The sequence below is a fragment of the Chiloscyllium punctatum genome, chromosome 7 (assembly GCF_047496795.1).
Source record: "Chiloscyllium punctatum isolate Juve2018m chromosome 7, sChiPun1.3, whole genome shotgun sequence".
In the NCBI taxonomy this organism is placed as follows: Eukaryota; Metazoa; Chordata; class Chondrichthyes; order Orectolobiformes; family Hemiscylliidae; genus Chiloscyllium; species Chiloscyllium punctatum.
In genome coordinates this window covers 83,752,939-83,767,166 of record NC_092745.1, presented here as the reverse complement: position 1 = coordinate 83,767,166, position 14,228 = coordinate 83,752,939, and the positions used below count along the sequence as shown (strand labels likewise).

At 43.8% G+C, this 14,228-nt stretch overlaps 1 protein-coding gene across 2 annotated transcripts in view; it reads right to left on the bottom strand.

Moving 5' to 3' along the window:
- Nucleotides 1-14,228, bottom strand: part of hook1 (hook microtubule-tethering protein 1) — an 87,690-nt gene that overhangs the window by 46,780 nt on the left and 26,682 nt on the right. For both annotated transcript variants that reach the window (XM_072574229.1, XM_072574231.1), the window contains 2 exons: nt 11,056-11,118; nt 7,944-8,027 (listed from right to left, as the gene is read on the bottom strand). In XM_072574229.1, coding sequence (XP_072430330.1) covers nt 7,944-8,027; nt 11,056-11,118 — 147 coding nt within the window. The remainder of the gene's footprint in view (nt 1-7,943; nt 8,028-11,055; nt 11,119-14,228) is intronic.

Genomic DNA, 14,228 nt, shown 5'->3' with positions numbered 1-14,228 from the left:
ACTGCCCAGTGGCCCTAATGTCATGAAATGCTTTGAAAGGCTGGACATGGCATTAATCAACTCCCGCTCGCCCACTACTCTTGACCCACTATAATTTGCCTATCGGACCATCAGATCCATGTCAGATGCCATATCACTTGTTCTTCACTCCTCCCTAGAACATCTTGACACCAAGAACAGCTATGTAAGAATCCGACTTATTGACTACAGATCAGCCTTCAACACTATTATCCGAGACTGATTACTAAACTTAATGATCTCAGACTAAGCCCCACTCTCTGTAACTGGATCCTCAGTTTTCTGACCCACAGGCCATAATCAGTGAAGATTGGGGACAATATTTCATCCTCACTAACACTCAACTCTGGAGCTCCCCAAGGTGCATACTCAGATCCCTACTATATTCACTGTATACCTATGACTGCGTTGCCAAAACCCAGACTAACGCCATTTACAAGTTTGCTGATGACACCACCATAATCAGTCGAATCTCAGATGGCGATGAAACAGACTACAGACGGGAGGTGGAAGACCTTGAAAAAAGGGTGCACTGAGAACAACCTAGCTCTCAGTGCCCACAAAACCAAGGAACTCATTATTGATTTTCCATGGAATGCTACTCATACCCCCCTACACATCAACAGCACAGAGGTGGAATGAGTGGAGTGTGTCAAGCTCCTGGGAGTGGTCTTCCACAACAAGCTTTCTTGGACTCTTCATGTGGATGCACTGATTACAAAGGCCCAACAATGTCTCTTCTTCCTCAGGCAGCTGAGGAAATTTGGCATGACAGCGAATACCCTCACCAACTTTCATAGGTGCGCCATCGAGAGCATTCTGTCTGAATGTATCACTACCTGGTATGGCAATGAAGATCCATTCAAGATCGGAGACAGTCACAGAGAGTAATGAACTTAACCTGGACGATCACAAAGGCCAATCTCCCATCTATAGAATTTATCTACCAAGCTGCTGTCAAGGAAAGGCTGCCAGCATTCTCAATGATCCATCCCACCCTGGCAATGTTTTTGTACAACCGCTACCATTGGGGCGAAGGTACAAAAGCTTGAACACAGGCACCAGCTGGTTTCGCAACAGTTTCTACCCTACTGTTGTTAGAATACTGAATGGACTCACAAAAACGTAACATTCGCCTGTACTTGTGTTTTTGCTATTTACCTATTATTTACTTATCTATGGCTATTTAACTCTGTGATCTGCCTGTATAGCTCGCAAGACAAAGCTTTTCACTGTGCCTCAGTACACGTGACAATAAATTCAATTCAATTCAATTCAACCCACTACAAGGACTTGTGAAAGTTTAAGTGCCAGAACGAAACTAAACAAATTATAAAAAGGACATTTTAAAGATGAACACATTAGGCATTTTAAGTGTGTGGTTCTTTTAAATATTTCCCACTGCAGGTCCTCCTAAGGCTTTGTCTCAATTTCACTAAATGTGCTAAAGACTCAAATATTTGCATAACTACAGGCCAGAATATAGTGCAGTTCCCACTTTGTCCTCTTCAGATACACGCGTAAAACTACTGCTTGCTTTGAACAGTTACGACAAACATCCACTCCATATTCACCCCAAAAGATCAAAGGAGCTGTAACCCACCAGACTTAATTTCTACCAAACATCTGTAGCTCTGCATCTAATTACTGCTCTAAATCAAGACATAGTTAGACAGAAATCATTCCTTTTAAATTCAATGCACTGAATTGACAGAACAATTAGACTCCTGACAATGTGGAAACAGGTCCTTTGGCCCAACCAGTCCACACCGAACCTCTGAAGTGTAATCCACCCAGACCCATTTCCCTCTGACTAATGCACCTAATACTAGGGGCAATTTAGCATGGCCAATTCACCTAACCTGCATATCTTTGGACTGTGGGACGAAACCAGAGCCCCCGGAGAAAACCCATGCAGACATGGAGAATGTGCAAAATCCATACAGACAGTCGCCTGAGGCTGGAATCGAACCTGGGACCCTGGTGCTGTGAGGCAGCAGTGCTAACCACGGAGCCACCATGCTGCCCCATGTAAAACCTTCCTATTCATATACCCATGCAGATGCCTTTCAAATGCTGCAATAGTACCAGCCTCCACCATTTCCTCTGGCAGCTCATTCCATACATGTACAAACCTCTGCGTGAAAAAGTTGCTCCTGAGCAACTTATATCTTTCCCCTCTCACCCTAAACCTATGCCCTCTAGTTCTGATCAGAATTGCAGGCAGTATTCCAACAGTGGCCTAACCAATGTCCTGTACAGCCGCAACATGACCTCCCAACTCCTATACTCAATACTCTGACCAATAAAGGAAAGCATACCAAATACCTTCTTCACTACCCTGTCTACCTGGGACTCCACTTTCAAGGAATTGTGAACCTGCGTTCCAAGGTCTCTTTGTTCAATAACACTGCCTAGGACCTTACCATTAAGTACATAAGACCTGCTAAGATTTGCTTTTCCAAATGCAGCACATCACATTTATCTAAATTAAACTGCATCTGCCACTCTTCAGCCCATTGGCCCATCTGATCAAGATCCCACTGTACTCTGAAGTAAGCTTCTTCGCTGTCCACGACACCTCCAATTTTGGCGTCATCTGCAAACTGAGTAACTATACCTCATATGTTCACATCCAAATCATTTATATAAATGATGAAAAGTAGTGCACCCAGCACCAATCCTTGTGGGGCTCCACTGGTCACAGGCCTCCAGTCTGAAAAACAACCCTCCACCTCCACCTTCTGTCTTCTACCTTTGAGCCAGTTCTGCATCCAAATGGCTAGATCTCCCTGCATTCCATGAAATCTAACCTTGCTGACCAGTTTCCTATGGAGAAACTTGTCGAATGCCTTACTGAAGTCCATACAGAACATGTCTACCGCTCTGCCCTCATCAATCCTCTTTGTTACTTCTTCAAAAAAACTCAATCAAGTTCATGAGACATGATTTTCCATGCACAAGGCCAGGTTGACTGTCCCCTAATCAGCCCTTACTTTTCCAAATACATGTAAATCCTGACCCTCAGGATTCTATCCAACAACTTTCCCACCACCATGTCAGGCTCACTGGTCTATACATCTCTGGCTTATCCTTACCACACTCCTAAATAGTGGTACCACGTTAGCCAACCTCCAGTTTTCCGGCATCTTACATGTGACTAATGATGATACAAATAGGTCAGCCAGAGACCCAGCAATCACTTCCCTAGCTTCCCACAGAGTTCTCAGGTACACCTGATCAGGTCCTGGGGATTTATCCACTTTTATGAATTTCAAGACATCCAGAACTTCCTCCTCTGTAATATGGACATTTTTCAAGATGTCACCATCTATTTCCCCACATTCTATATCTTCCATGACCTTCTCCACAGTAAACATTGATGCAAAATACTTGTTTAGTATCTCTCCCATTGCCTGTGGCTCCACACATAGGCTGCCTTGTTGATCTTTGAGGGGCCCTATTCTCTCCCTAGTTACATTTTTGTCCATAATGTATATTTAAAAGCCCTTTGCATTCTCCTTAACCCTATTTGCCAAAGCTATCATGTCCCCATTTTGCCCTCCTGATTTGCCTCTTAAGTGTAGTCTTACTGCCTTGATACTCTAAATACTTGATCTCTCTTGTCAACACCTGACATATGCTTCCTTCTTTTTCTTAACCAAAACCTCAATTTCTCTAGTCATCCAGCATTCCCTACACCTACCAGCCTTTCCTTTCACCCTAACAGGGATAGACTGTCTCTGGACTCGTTATCTCATTTCTGAAGGCTTCCCATTTTTCAGCTGTCCCTTTACCTGCGAACACCTATCCCCAATCAGCTTTTGAAAGTTCTTGCCTAATACCATCAAAATTAGCCTTCCTCCAATTTAGAACTTGAACTTTTAGATCTGGTCTATCCTTTTTCATCACGATTTTGAAACTAATAGATCTATGCTCACTGGCCCCAAAGTGCTCCCCCACTGACACCTCAGTCACCTGCCCTGCCTTATTTCCCAAATGTACGTCAAGTTTTGCACCTTCACTATGGCAGTCCCAGTCTCTGTTTGGAAAGTTAAAATCCCCTACCATAACCACCCTATTATTCTTACAGATAGCTGAGACTCCTTAAAAATTTGTTTCTCAATTTCCCTCTGACTATTAGGGGATCTATAATACAATACCAATAAGGTGATCATCCCTCTCCTATTTCTCTGTTCCACCCAATAACTTCCCTGGATGTATTTCCAGAAATATCCTCCCTCAGTATAGCAGTAATGCTATCCCTTTTCAAAAAATGGCACTACCCCTCCGCTCTTGCCCTCCCTCTCCTTTCCCCCCCCCCCAATATTTCTGTAATTGCTATGATTATGGTGGCACGGTGGCTCAGTGGTTAACACTGCTGCCTCACAGTGGAGAAAGTGAGGACTGCAGATGCTGGTGGTCAGAGTTGAGAGCGTCTTGCTGGGGGGAAAAAAAACAGCAGGTCAGGTAGCATCTAGGTGGAGTATCGAATTTCGGGCATAAACCCTTCATCAGGAATGAGGCTTCTGGGCCAGAATCTGATGGATAAATGGGAGGGCGGGTAGGGTTGAGGGCAAAGGTATCTGAGAAAGCGATAGGTGCATGAAGGTGAGGGAGAAGGTGATAGGTCAGAGGGAGGAGTGATGGACAGGTCAGGAGGGCGGTGCCAAGTTGGAGGCTTGGGACTGGGATAATGTGGGGTGAGGGGAAATGAGGAAGCTGTTGAAATCCACATTTTATCCTGTATGGTTGAAGGGTCCCAAGGCGGAATATGAGGCATTCTTCCTCCATGCGTTGGGTGGTAACAGTTTGGCAGTGGAGGCGGCCCAGGACCTGCATGTCCTTAACAGCATGAAAGAGAGAGTTTAGGTGTTCAGCCACAGGGTGGTGGGGTTGGTAGGTGCGGGTGTTCCAGGGATGTTTTCTGAATTGATCTGCAAGGTGTCCTGTCTCCTCGAAGTAGAGGAGACCACATCAGGTGCAACAGACATTGGTAGAGCTACAGGTAAATTTCTGACTGATGTGGAAGGGTCTCTTGGCGCCTTGGACGGAGGTGAGGGAATGATATGGGCACCGGTTTTGCACATCTTATGGTGGTAGGGAAACGTGTCAGTAGGGGTCGGTGGGTTGTTGGGGGGCGTGAACCTGACCAGGTAGTAGCGGAAGGAACAGTCTTTACAGAAAGTGGAGAAGGGGGGGGGGGGGGGGGAGGGAGGGAAATATATCTCTGGTGGTGGGGTCCATTTGTAGGTGGCGGAAATGGCAAAGGATGATGCGATTTATGCGGAGGTTGGTGGGGTGAATGGTGAGGACTGGGGGGGTGGGTTCTGTCCTTGGTGCAGTAGGAGGGGTGGGGTTGGAGGGCAGAAGTGCAGGTCGTGGATGAGAAGCGTTGGAGGGCATCTTCAACCACGTGGGAAGGGAAATTGTGATCCTGGAAGAAGGAGGCCATCTGGGTCTTTGAGGTGGAATTGGTCATTTTGGGAACAGATGCGGCAGAGACGGAGGAATTGGGAATAAGGGATGGCATTTTTACAGACGGTAGGATGGGAGGTGGTGTTGTCTAGGTAGCTGTTGGAGTCGGTGGGCTTGTAGTAGATTTCTGTGGTTAGTCAGTCGCCAGACAGTGATGGAGAGATCCAGGAAGGAGAGAGAGGTGTCCAAGACGGTCCAGATAAATTTGAGGTCGGGGAGGAAAGTGTTGGCATGAGGTGGTAGCAGAGGAACAGGTGGGGAATAGTGCCAGTGTAATTGCGGAAGATGGACTGTTCCACGTACCGACGAAGAGGCAGACATAGGTGGGTCCCATGCGGGTGCTTATGGCTACCCCTTTGGAGGAAGTGGGAGGATTGGAAGGAGAAGTTGTTGAAGGTGAAGACCAGTTCACCTGGCGGATGAAGGTGTCGGTAGAAAGGTACTGGTTTGGACGGCGAGAGAGAAAGAAATGGAAGGGTTAGAGGCCTTCATCATGGCAGATCGATGTGTACAGGCACTGGATGTCCATAGTGAAGATGAGGCATTTGGGGCCAGGGAAACGAAAATCTTGGAGGAGGTTGAAGGGCGTGGGTAGTGTCACGAACTTAGGTGGGGAGTTCCTGGACTAAGCGGGACAGGACGGTATTGAGGTAGGAAGATAGGAGTTCAGTGGGACCACCGCAGGTCGATCGGGGCAGTCAAGTTTGTGAATCTTCAGTGGGAGGTAGAATCGGGTGGTGTGGGGTTCACAGACAATGAGGTAGGAGGCTGTAGGTGGGAGATCCTCAGAGGTGATGAAGTTGTGGATGGTCTTGATGATGATGGTTTGGTGATGGGAGGTGAGGTCATGATCAATGGGGCAGTAGGAGTTGTTGTCTGTGAGTTGGCACCTGGCTTCAGTGGTGTAGAGGTCAGTGTGCCACACTACTATTGTGCCTCCCCTTGTCTGCGGGTTTGATGGCGAAGTTGGGATTGGGGCAGAGGGAGTGGAGAGCTGCGCGCTGTGTGGGCAGGAGGTTGGAGTGGGTGAGGGGAGTGCACAAGTTGAGGCGGTCTATGTCAAGGCGGCAGTTAGAAATGAAGAGGCCAAGGGCAGGTAACAGCCCAGCACGGGATGTCCAAGTGGGTGGTGTGTTGGAGGCGAGACAAAAGGGTCCTCGGTGGTTGGGCTGGAGTCTTGGTTGAAAAAACAGGCCCAGGGGTGGAGGCAGAGGAAGAAATGTTCAAGGTCACAGCAGGTGTCGAATTCATTAATCTGGGACCATAGAGGGATAAAGGTGAAGTGACACTGGCGATAGAAGATTCTATGTCTAGATGAGTGATATCTTTAGAGGTGGAAGTGACTGCTGCGGCAGCAACTGTGGTGATGGAAGTGTTGAATAAGGTAGATATCACGTCTGTGTTGGGGGCGGTGGTGGATCCTACAGAGGTTAGGGCAGTGGTAGTCTTCTCGGCAGTCATGAAGGTGGTTGGGTGGACAGCGATCACAGAGATGGTGTGATCGGCAGTGGCTGCAGTCTGAGTGGCGGCAGCGGGGGCGGAAGTGATGCATCATTCGTCCCGGCATCGTCGAAGGAGCGGCTGCGTGGTTAATGGCATCTGGATGGTTCCAAAGGCCAGGAGAAGGTTCAAGGAAACCAGTGTATTGAGGAAAGTACATGAAAGTTTGTTTAACTTGCGTTCTTTTATGTCCGAGATGGCGGAGAAAAAACATTTGTTGAACACATGACTCCTTCTGAGGATGTAGAAACGTAGAGGTCCGTTGCAGGACAGTACCAGGGACCCGGGTTCGATTCCAGCCTCGGGCGATTGTCTGTGTGGAGTTTGCACATTCTCCCTGTATCTATGTGTGGGTTTCCTCCAGGTGCTCCAATTTCCTCCCACATTCCAAAGATGTGCAGGTTAGGTGAATTGGCCATGCTAAATTGCCCATAGCATTCAGGGATGTGTTAGTTAGGGGTAAATGTAGGGTAGGGGTTTGGGTGGAATACTCTTCAAAGGGTCAATGTGGACTTTTTGGGCTTAAAGGTCTGTTTCCACACTGTAGGGATTCTATAAATTCTATCCTAGTCCCATGCTCCTAACCATGCCCTGAGTTCATCGGTCTTCCCTGTTAGGCTTCTTGGGTTGAAGTAAATGCAGTTTAATTGATCAGTTCTACCTTATTCTCTGCGTTGTTCCTTCCTGCCCTGACTGTTTGATCTGTACCAGTCTCAGATTGATCTGTTTTCTCACCATCAACCTAGGTCCCACACTCACCACCCGCAGCACAGTGTTACTTAAAGTTTATTAAAATTTTTCTTCCAGTCCCATATAAACGGAGATAAGCACTGGTTGAAATTATTGCGGCCCTTATTTTTTAAATTATATTTTAAATGCTCCACCGACTCCTGCTAGGCAGGTGCATTTCACAAATGTCAATGCGTAGTAGGTTTCCACATACTAACCTGAATATCCAGTTCCTGGCAGCGCTGAGCCAGTTCCTCCTTTTCTAGCACAGCTTCGTTAAGGTCTTCCAGGGCCTTTTTAAGCTAAAAGAAAGAAAAGTCAACTAAATTGTACAGTTCTTTGGAACAATAAGAGAAATCTAACAACTAATTAAATCTCAAGAGTCATTTGGAATTTTGAAGGTGAAACATGTGCTATTTCCTTTTTAGCGACCATGAAATTTAAAAGAAAATAAGATTGTAAAGATTAGCATGAAGATATCGCATCATAACCTATATACCAGAGTACATCTTATTTCATTTTAAATTTTCAGAATTTTGTTTGTTATAGATAACCTTCACAGTATTTTTCAGACTACAATTTCTATCTCCTCTGATCTGTCAATGGTCATGACAATGGTGCCACAGCATGATTCAACAACTGCCTCGTTACCATCCTTCCCAAATCCTTGTTTATCACCCACCACACGTAACTCTAGTAGTCACACCCCAGGACTGAGAACCCGAAAGCATGTCTTGGTGGTCTACCATCAGATGGGACCTCACCATCTGAAGAGGCTCCACTGCTCCCCTTCTAATCAAAGTTATTTTATTACATTCTGCAGATCAAGTAACTGTTGCAAATTCCTCTTCAGTAACACAAACCAACTATTATGATTTTACTTCATTTGGTCTCTATTGTAGCATCAGATATTGAAGGCAAAATGCTCATGTGAAAAACCTGGCTGCCTTTACCTCCTCTGGTATTTCCTTCACTCCAACTATGGCTCAGTCCTCCCATTAACCAGCTCAGTAACCCATAGGTCTCTTATTTCTTCCACACATGAAACTGAACTTATCCAAGAACCATACCACAAGCTATCTTGATTCCTTCCATTTTAGGCTGAACCAACACTACCTCCCTTTTGTTTGTCAATAGTGAAAAGCTGAACATCTCCACTTAATTTAATACAACTCTTTCTCCACGATAAAGCACTCATGAACACTCTTCATCTCCAGTGTGTACTTTGTCTCTACAATCTTGAAATACATTGGAGGAAAAATGTTATTCACATCATTAACAATGGATAAATGAGTGTAATAAGCAATACAAGTATGGCTACTTGTATGACACCAACAAGAAAACAGATGCTTGCACTTTATTTGATTGTGACTCACAAACTTTGCTTCACACTCTTCTTCGAGAAAACAGGTGGATGAAGGTAAAGCGATTGATGTGGTTTATATGGACTTCAGTAAGGCGTTTGATAAGGTTCCACATGGTAGGCTATTGCACAAAATACAGAGTTTCTGGATTGAAGGTGATTTAGTGGTTTGGATCAGAAATTGGCTAGCTGAAAGAAGACAGAGGGTGGCGGTTATGGGAAATGTTCATCCTGGAGCTCAGTTACCAGTGGTGTGCCGCAGGGATCGGTTTTGGGGCCACTGCAGTTTGTCATTTTTATAAATGATCTGGATGTGGGCGTAGAGGGATGGGTTTGCAGACAACACTAAGGTAGGCAGAGTTGTGGATAGTGCCGAAGGATGTTGTGGGTTACAGAGGGGCATCAATAAGATGCAAAGCTGGGCTGAGAAGTGGCAAATAGAGTTTAATGTGGAAAAGTGTGAGGTAGTTTACTTCAGAGGAAGTAACATGAATGCAGAGTACTGGACTCATGATAAATTTCTCGGCAGTGCAGATGAGCAGACAGATCTAAGTGTCCAGGTGCATAAATCCCTGAAAGTTGCCACCCAGGTTGATAGGGATGTTAGGAAGGCATATACTGTGTTGGATTTTATTGGTAGGGGGATTAAGTTTTGGAGCCATGAGGTCATACTTCAGCTGTACGAGACACTGGTAAGGCTGCACCTGGAGTATTACGTGCAGTTCTAGTCATCACATTCTAGGAAGGATGTGGAAGCTTTGAAAAAGGTTCAGGGGAGATTTACTAGGATGTTGTCTGGTATGGAAGGAAAGTCTTATGAGGAAAGGCTGAGGGAACTAAGGCTGTTTTCATTGGAGAGAGGAAGGTTGAGAGGTGACTTAATCAAGACGTATAAGATAATCAGAGGGTTAGATAAGGTGGACAGGGAGAGCCTTTTTCCTCAGATGGTGAAGGCTAACATGAGGGGCCACAGCTTTAAATTGAGGGGTGATTTAGGACAAATATCAGGGGTAGTTTATTCAGTCAGAGAGCACTAGGGGCATGGAACGGCCTGTCTGCAACAGTAATAGACTCACCGATGTCAAGGGCATTTAAATGGACATTGGACATACGTATGGATAATAATGGAATGGTGTAGGTTAGATGGGCATCAGAGTATTTTCACAGGTTGACTTAACATCAAGGGCCAGTACTGTGCTGTAACGTTCTATGTTTACTGACAGTTTGCTAATTGGAAGGGATACTGAAATGAATGATATCATCATCATTAAGGGTAGCCTTCTAAAGAATTACTTTTAAGACCCAGTCCCGTGTTATGAAATACATTCATAAGATCATGTCAATTTATCTGTTACTTCGAAGATGGATCACTCCTTGTTTCCTGCATCCTCGGTTTGGTCACCAATGGCAATTCTTTCAGCACTGTTCCTTGGAATAATCTGTAAATTACTACATCACTTGCTTCCTAAAAGACAACCTCCAAATTTCTGACTGTGCCTTCCCTTCTTCAAATTCTTTGATCCCTTTTGGCTGTCAACTTGTTTAAAACACATGTAAAGTACTTCAAGATGTTTTCTCTTTGCATGTGGAATGTAAGAATAATCTAAATTGTCCACTTGAACTAATGTTTGCGAGGAGACTTATATATCAAATAACCTTTGCTCAGCCAATTATAATTCTGCATGGCAAGACTCAATCTGAATATTCTACTCAGAATAAAAATCCTGAGACTTCTTCACAAAAGCTTAAAACTGTAAACTGTTTTACAGAACTCCCTGAGAAGTGGTGAACAAAGAGTGCACATACACCATTCACACTTCGTTAAAGATATACTAAAGCAATTGCTTTAAAAGAATAGCTGAAAGTCTGATTAAATTAAAATTAAATTAAAATCAGAATTCAATTTATTCTGTATTTGAAATTAAAAACAAAACTTATATCAAAACAAAGAGAGATTATTTTGTTACCTGCTGATCCAGGTCTCCAGAAGCTTCACTGCCAAATGTTCCTGCCATTTCTTTACTCATGAGCTGCAAAGTAAAATTAACTTATTAATATTTTCCCTCTCATGATTTTGAACCCACGTCTGTTGCCTTCAACATCATAAGGCATTGCCTTCAGTATTATTGAAGTGGTAAAGACCAGAGGCATGAAGTGTTGCCAGGGACATCAAAATGCATTAGTGAATCTGATTTTGGAACAGCACACAGGACAGACTGCAAGGAATTTCTAATTAAGCTTCAAAGCAGAAAAACATTTACAACTGTGTATCTACCTGATTCTTTTAGATGTTGTAGGTTATAACAACCTGCAGCTACAGCCATTTCATATCCTCCTCCCTTAACGCTACAGGCAAGCTCCCAAGTTGAAGGAGCTGTGCCACTTAGTGGGCAGAAAATATTTAAAGTTAACATCAAATTATGGGAGCAGGCTGACCATCAGGCCTGTTCTGGCAGTGACTACCCCAAATGGTAGAGGTGGCAGACCAATGATATACAAATCGGGAAGGAATTTAGTACTTCTTTAAAAGACTCAACCGCAATCTAGGTTTATTCAATACATCGCAACAGTTGTCCGGACTTTGATCTTTTACTATAAATTCTGTGTCCTATGATCCCGCCCCATTAGCTACTTGATAAAGGAGCAGCGCTCCGAAAGCTTGTACTTTCAAATAAACCTGTTGGACTATAACCTGGGTGTTGTGTGATTTATAACATCAACTGCAAGGCACAAGTCAGGAATGTGATGGAATACTCTCACTTGCCTGAATGGGTGCAGTTCCAACAACACTCAAAAAGCTTGACACCATCCAGGACAAAGCAGCCCACTTAATTGTCACCAGATCCACAAGCATCCACCCCCTCCACCACTGATATCAATGGCAGCAGTGTGTACTATCTACAAGGCACACTGCAGAAATTCACCAAAGATCCTGAAACACCACCTTCCAAACCCATGATCAGTTCCATCTAGTGGATACCTGGGAACACACCACCTGCAAGTTCCCTCCAAGACACTCACCCTCACCTAGGAAATAAAATCATTGTTCCTTCACATGGTGATTGAATCAAAACCCTGGAATTCCTTCCACAAGGACATTGTGTCAACCTTCAGCGTTTGGATTGCAGCAGTTGAAAAAGGCAGTTCACCGTTACCTTCTCAAGGGCATTTAGGAACAGGTAATAAATGTTGACCAGCAAGTAAACAAAAGGAAATTGACCAGTCAACCCAATTTATCTTCAATAAGGTTGAAATTGAAGATAGTTTATTACTTTAATGAAAATCTAAAATGTCCTATTGAAAATGTATTATCCATGTATTTTTGTTTTATTCAATGGGTACATTATACTGTTAAAATCCAGTTTAAAGATCTGTATCTGTACCTATTAAAGAATACTTTGAACTTAGTCTATCTTAAGTTTCTCTTTTTGGGTTGCATGATATATGATTGATTTATTATGTCCAATATATTGTCGAATTCTGGGGGATATAAGATGGTGGACAGGAAAAATTTCTGGCTGTAACAGGCTGCTCCTTTTTTGAACTATTTTAAGTGTTGGAGGTGATTTCCTCAAATACCAGGAGCAGCAGTTACTATTTTATGTTATGCTGCACTGATTTGGAACTTTGGAGAAAAACAAAAGTCAAAACAACAGCACTTTTAAAAGGGAGAACAGACAAAGGCAGCACATGGTATGGTCAGTGCAGGGGAGAGAGAGAGAAAAAAAAAGAAATCCACATTGCTAACTGTCACAGCAGTGAACCTGTGCAGTTACTGTTTTGCTGTTGAACTCATGTATCGCTGGACATCGGAGTGCATCCAGGAAAATTAACAAACAGTGAAATTCACAACTGGTCTTGGAGGAACCCGTTTGGGAGACTCACAGCACAGAGACAGATAAGTGAATAGTTTTAAGTGTGGCGTTGGGGCCTTGCTGCAAGTCTGCAGTAGTGAATAGCATGGGTTCTGTCGTGACAGGAGTTGGGAGGTCATGTTGTGGCTGTACAGGACATAGGTTAGGCCACTTTTGAAATATTGCATGCAATCTGGTCTCCTCCATATTGGAAGGATGTTGTGAAACTTGAAAGGGTTCAGTAAAGATTTACAAAAGATGTTGCCAGGGTTGAAGGATTTCAGTTTTAGGGAGAGGTTGAATAGGCTGGGGCTGTTTTTCCAGGAATGGAGGCTGAGGGTGACCTTATAGAGGTTTATAAAATCATGAGGGGCATGGATAGGATAAGTAGACAAGGTATTTTCCCTGGGTTGGGAGATTCCAGAATTAGACGGCATAGGTTTAGGGTGAGAGGGGAATGATATAAAAGAGACCTAAAGGGCAACTTTTTCACGCAGAGGGTGATGTGTGTGGAATGAGCTGCCAGAGGGAGTGGTGGAGGCTGGTACAATTGCAACATTTAAAAGGCATCTGGATGGGTATATGAATAGGAAGGGTTTGGAGAGAAATGGTCCGGGTGCTGGCAGGTGGGACTAGATTGGGATGGGATATCTGATCGACATGGACGAGTTGGACCGAAAGGTCTGTTTCCATGCTGTACATCTCGATGACTCTATAAGTCAGCATGAAGTTTTTTTTTAAAAATGTTGCATGCTTAAACTAGCACTCACTTTGGTGACTTTGTATGTGAATCCTAAAAATAATTAAACCAGAGATTTACAAGTTATGTTATTTATACTACATCTCACCAATGTGACACAAACTAACACTTAACATTCCATTGGCAGATCTGCACTCCAAATTTACTTTTTTTATTTACATTTTGCAGTATAAGGCCAAAGACAGTTAGAAATCTCTTCTTGAACCTTAATTGTGTCTGCTCTTTCATTTCTTAATTACTAAAGTAAATCCCTTACTTTGAATCTTTTGGTAAGGGATATTTCTAAGTTATTTTTAAAATTAACATTTGTGCACTGTATATTACAAATAGCCACACATGTTTTCCATTATTATTCCTTCTCAGGGTGTGGGCATCACTGACAAAGACAGCATTTATTGCTCACTCCTAGTTGCCCTGGCAACTGAGTAACTTGCTGAGTCACTTCTTTTTTACAGCAGTTAAGAATCAACCACATTAGTGTGGCGTGGAGTCAGATATACGTCACTGCAGGCAAGAGCTGCACTCT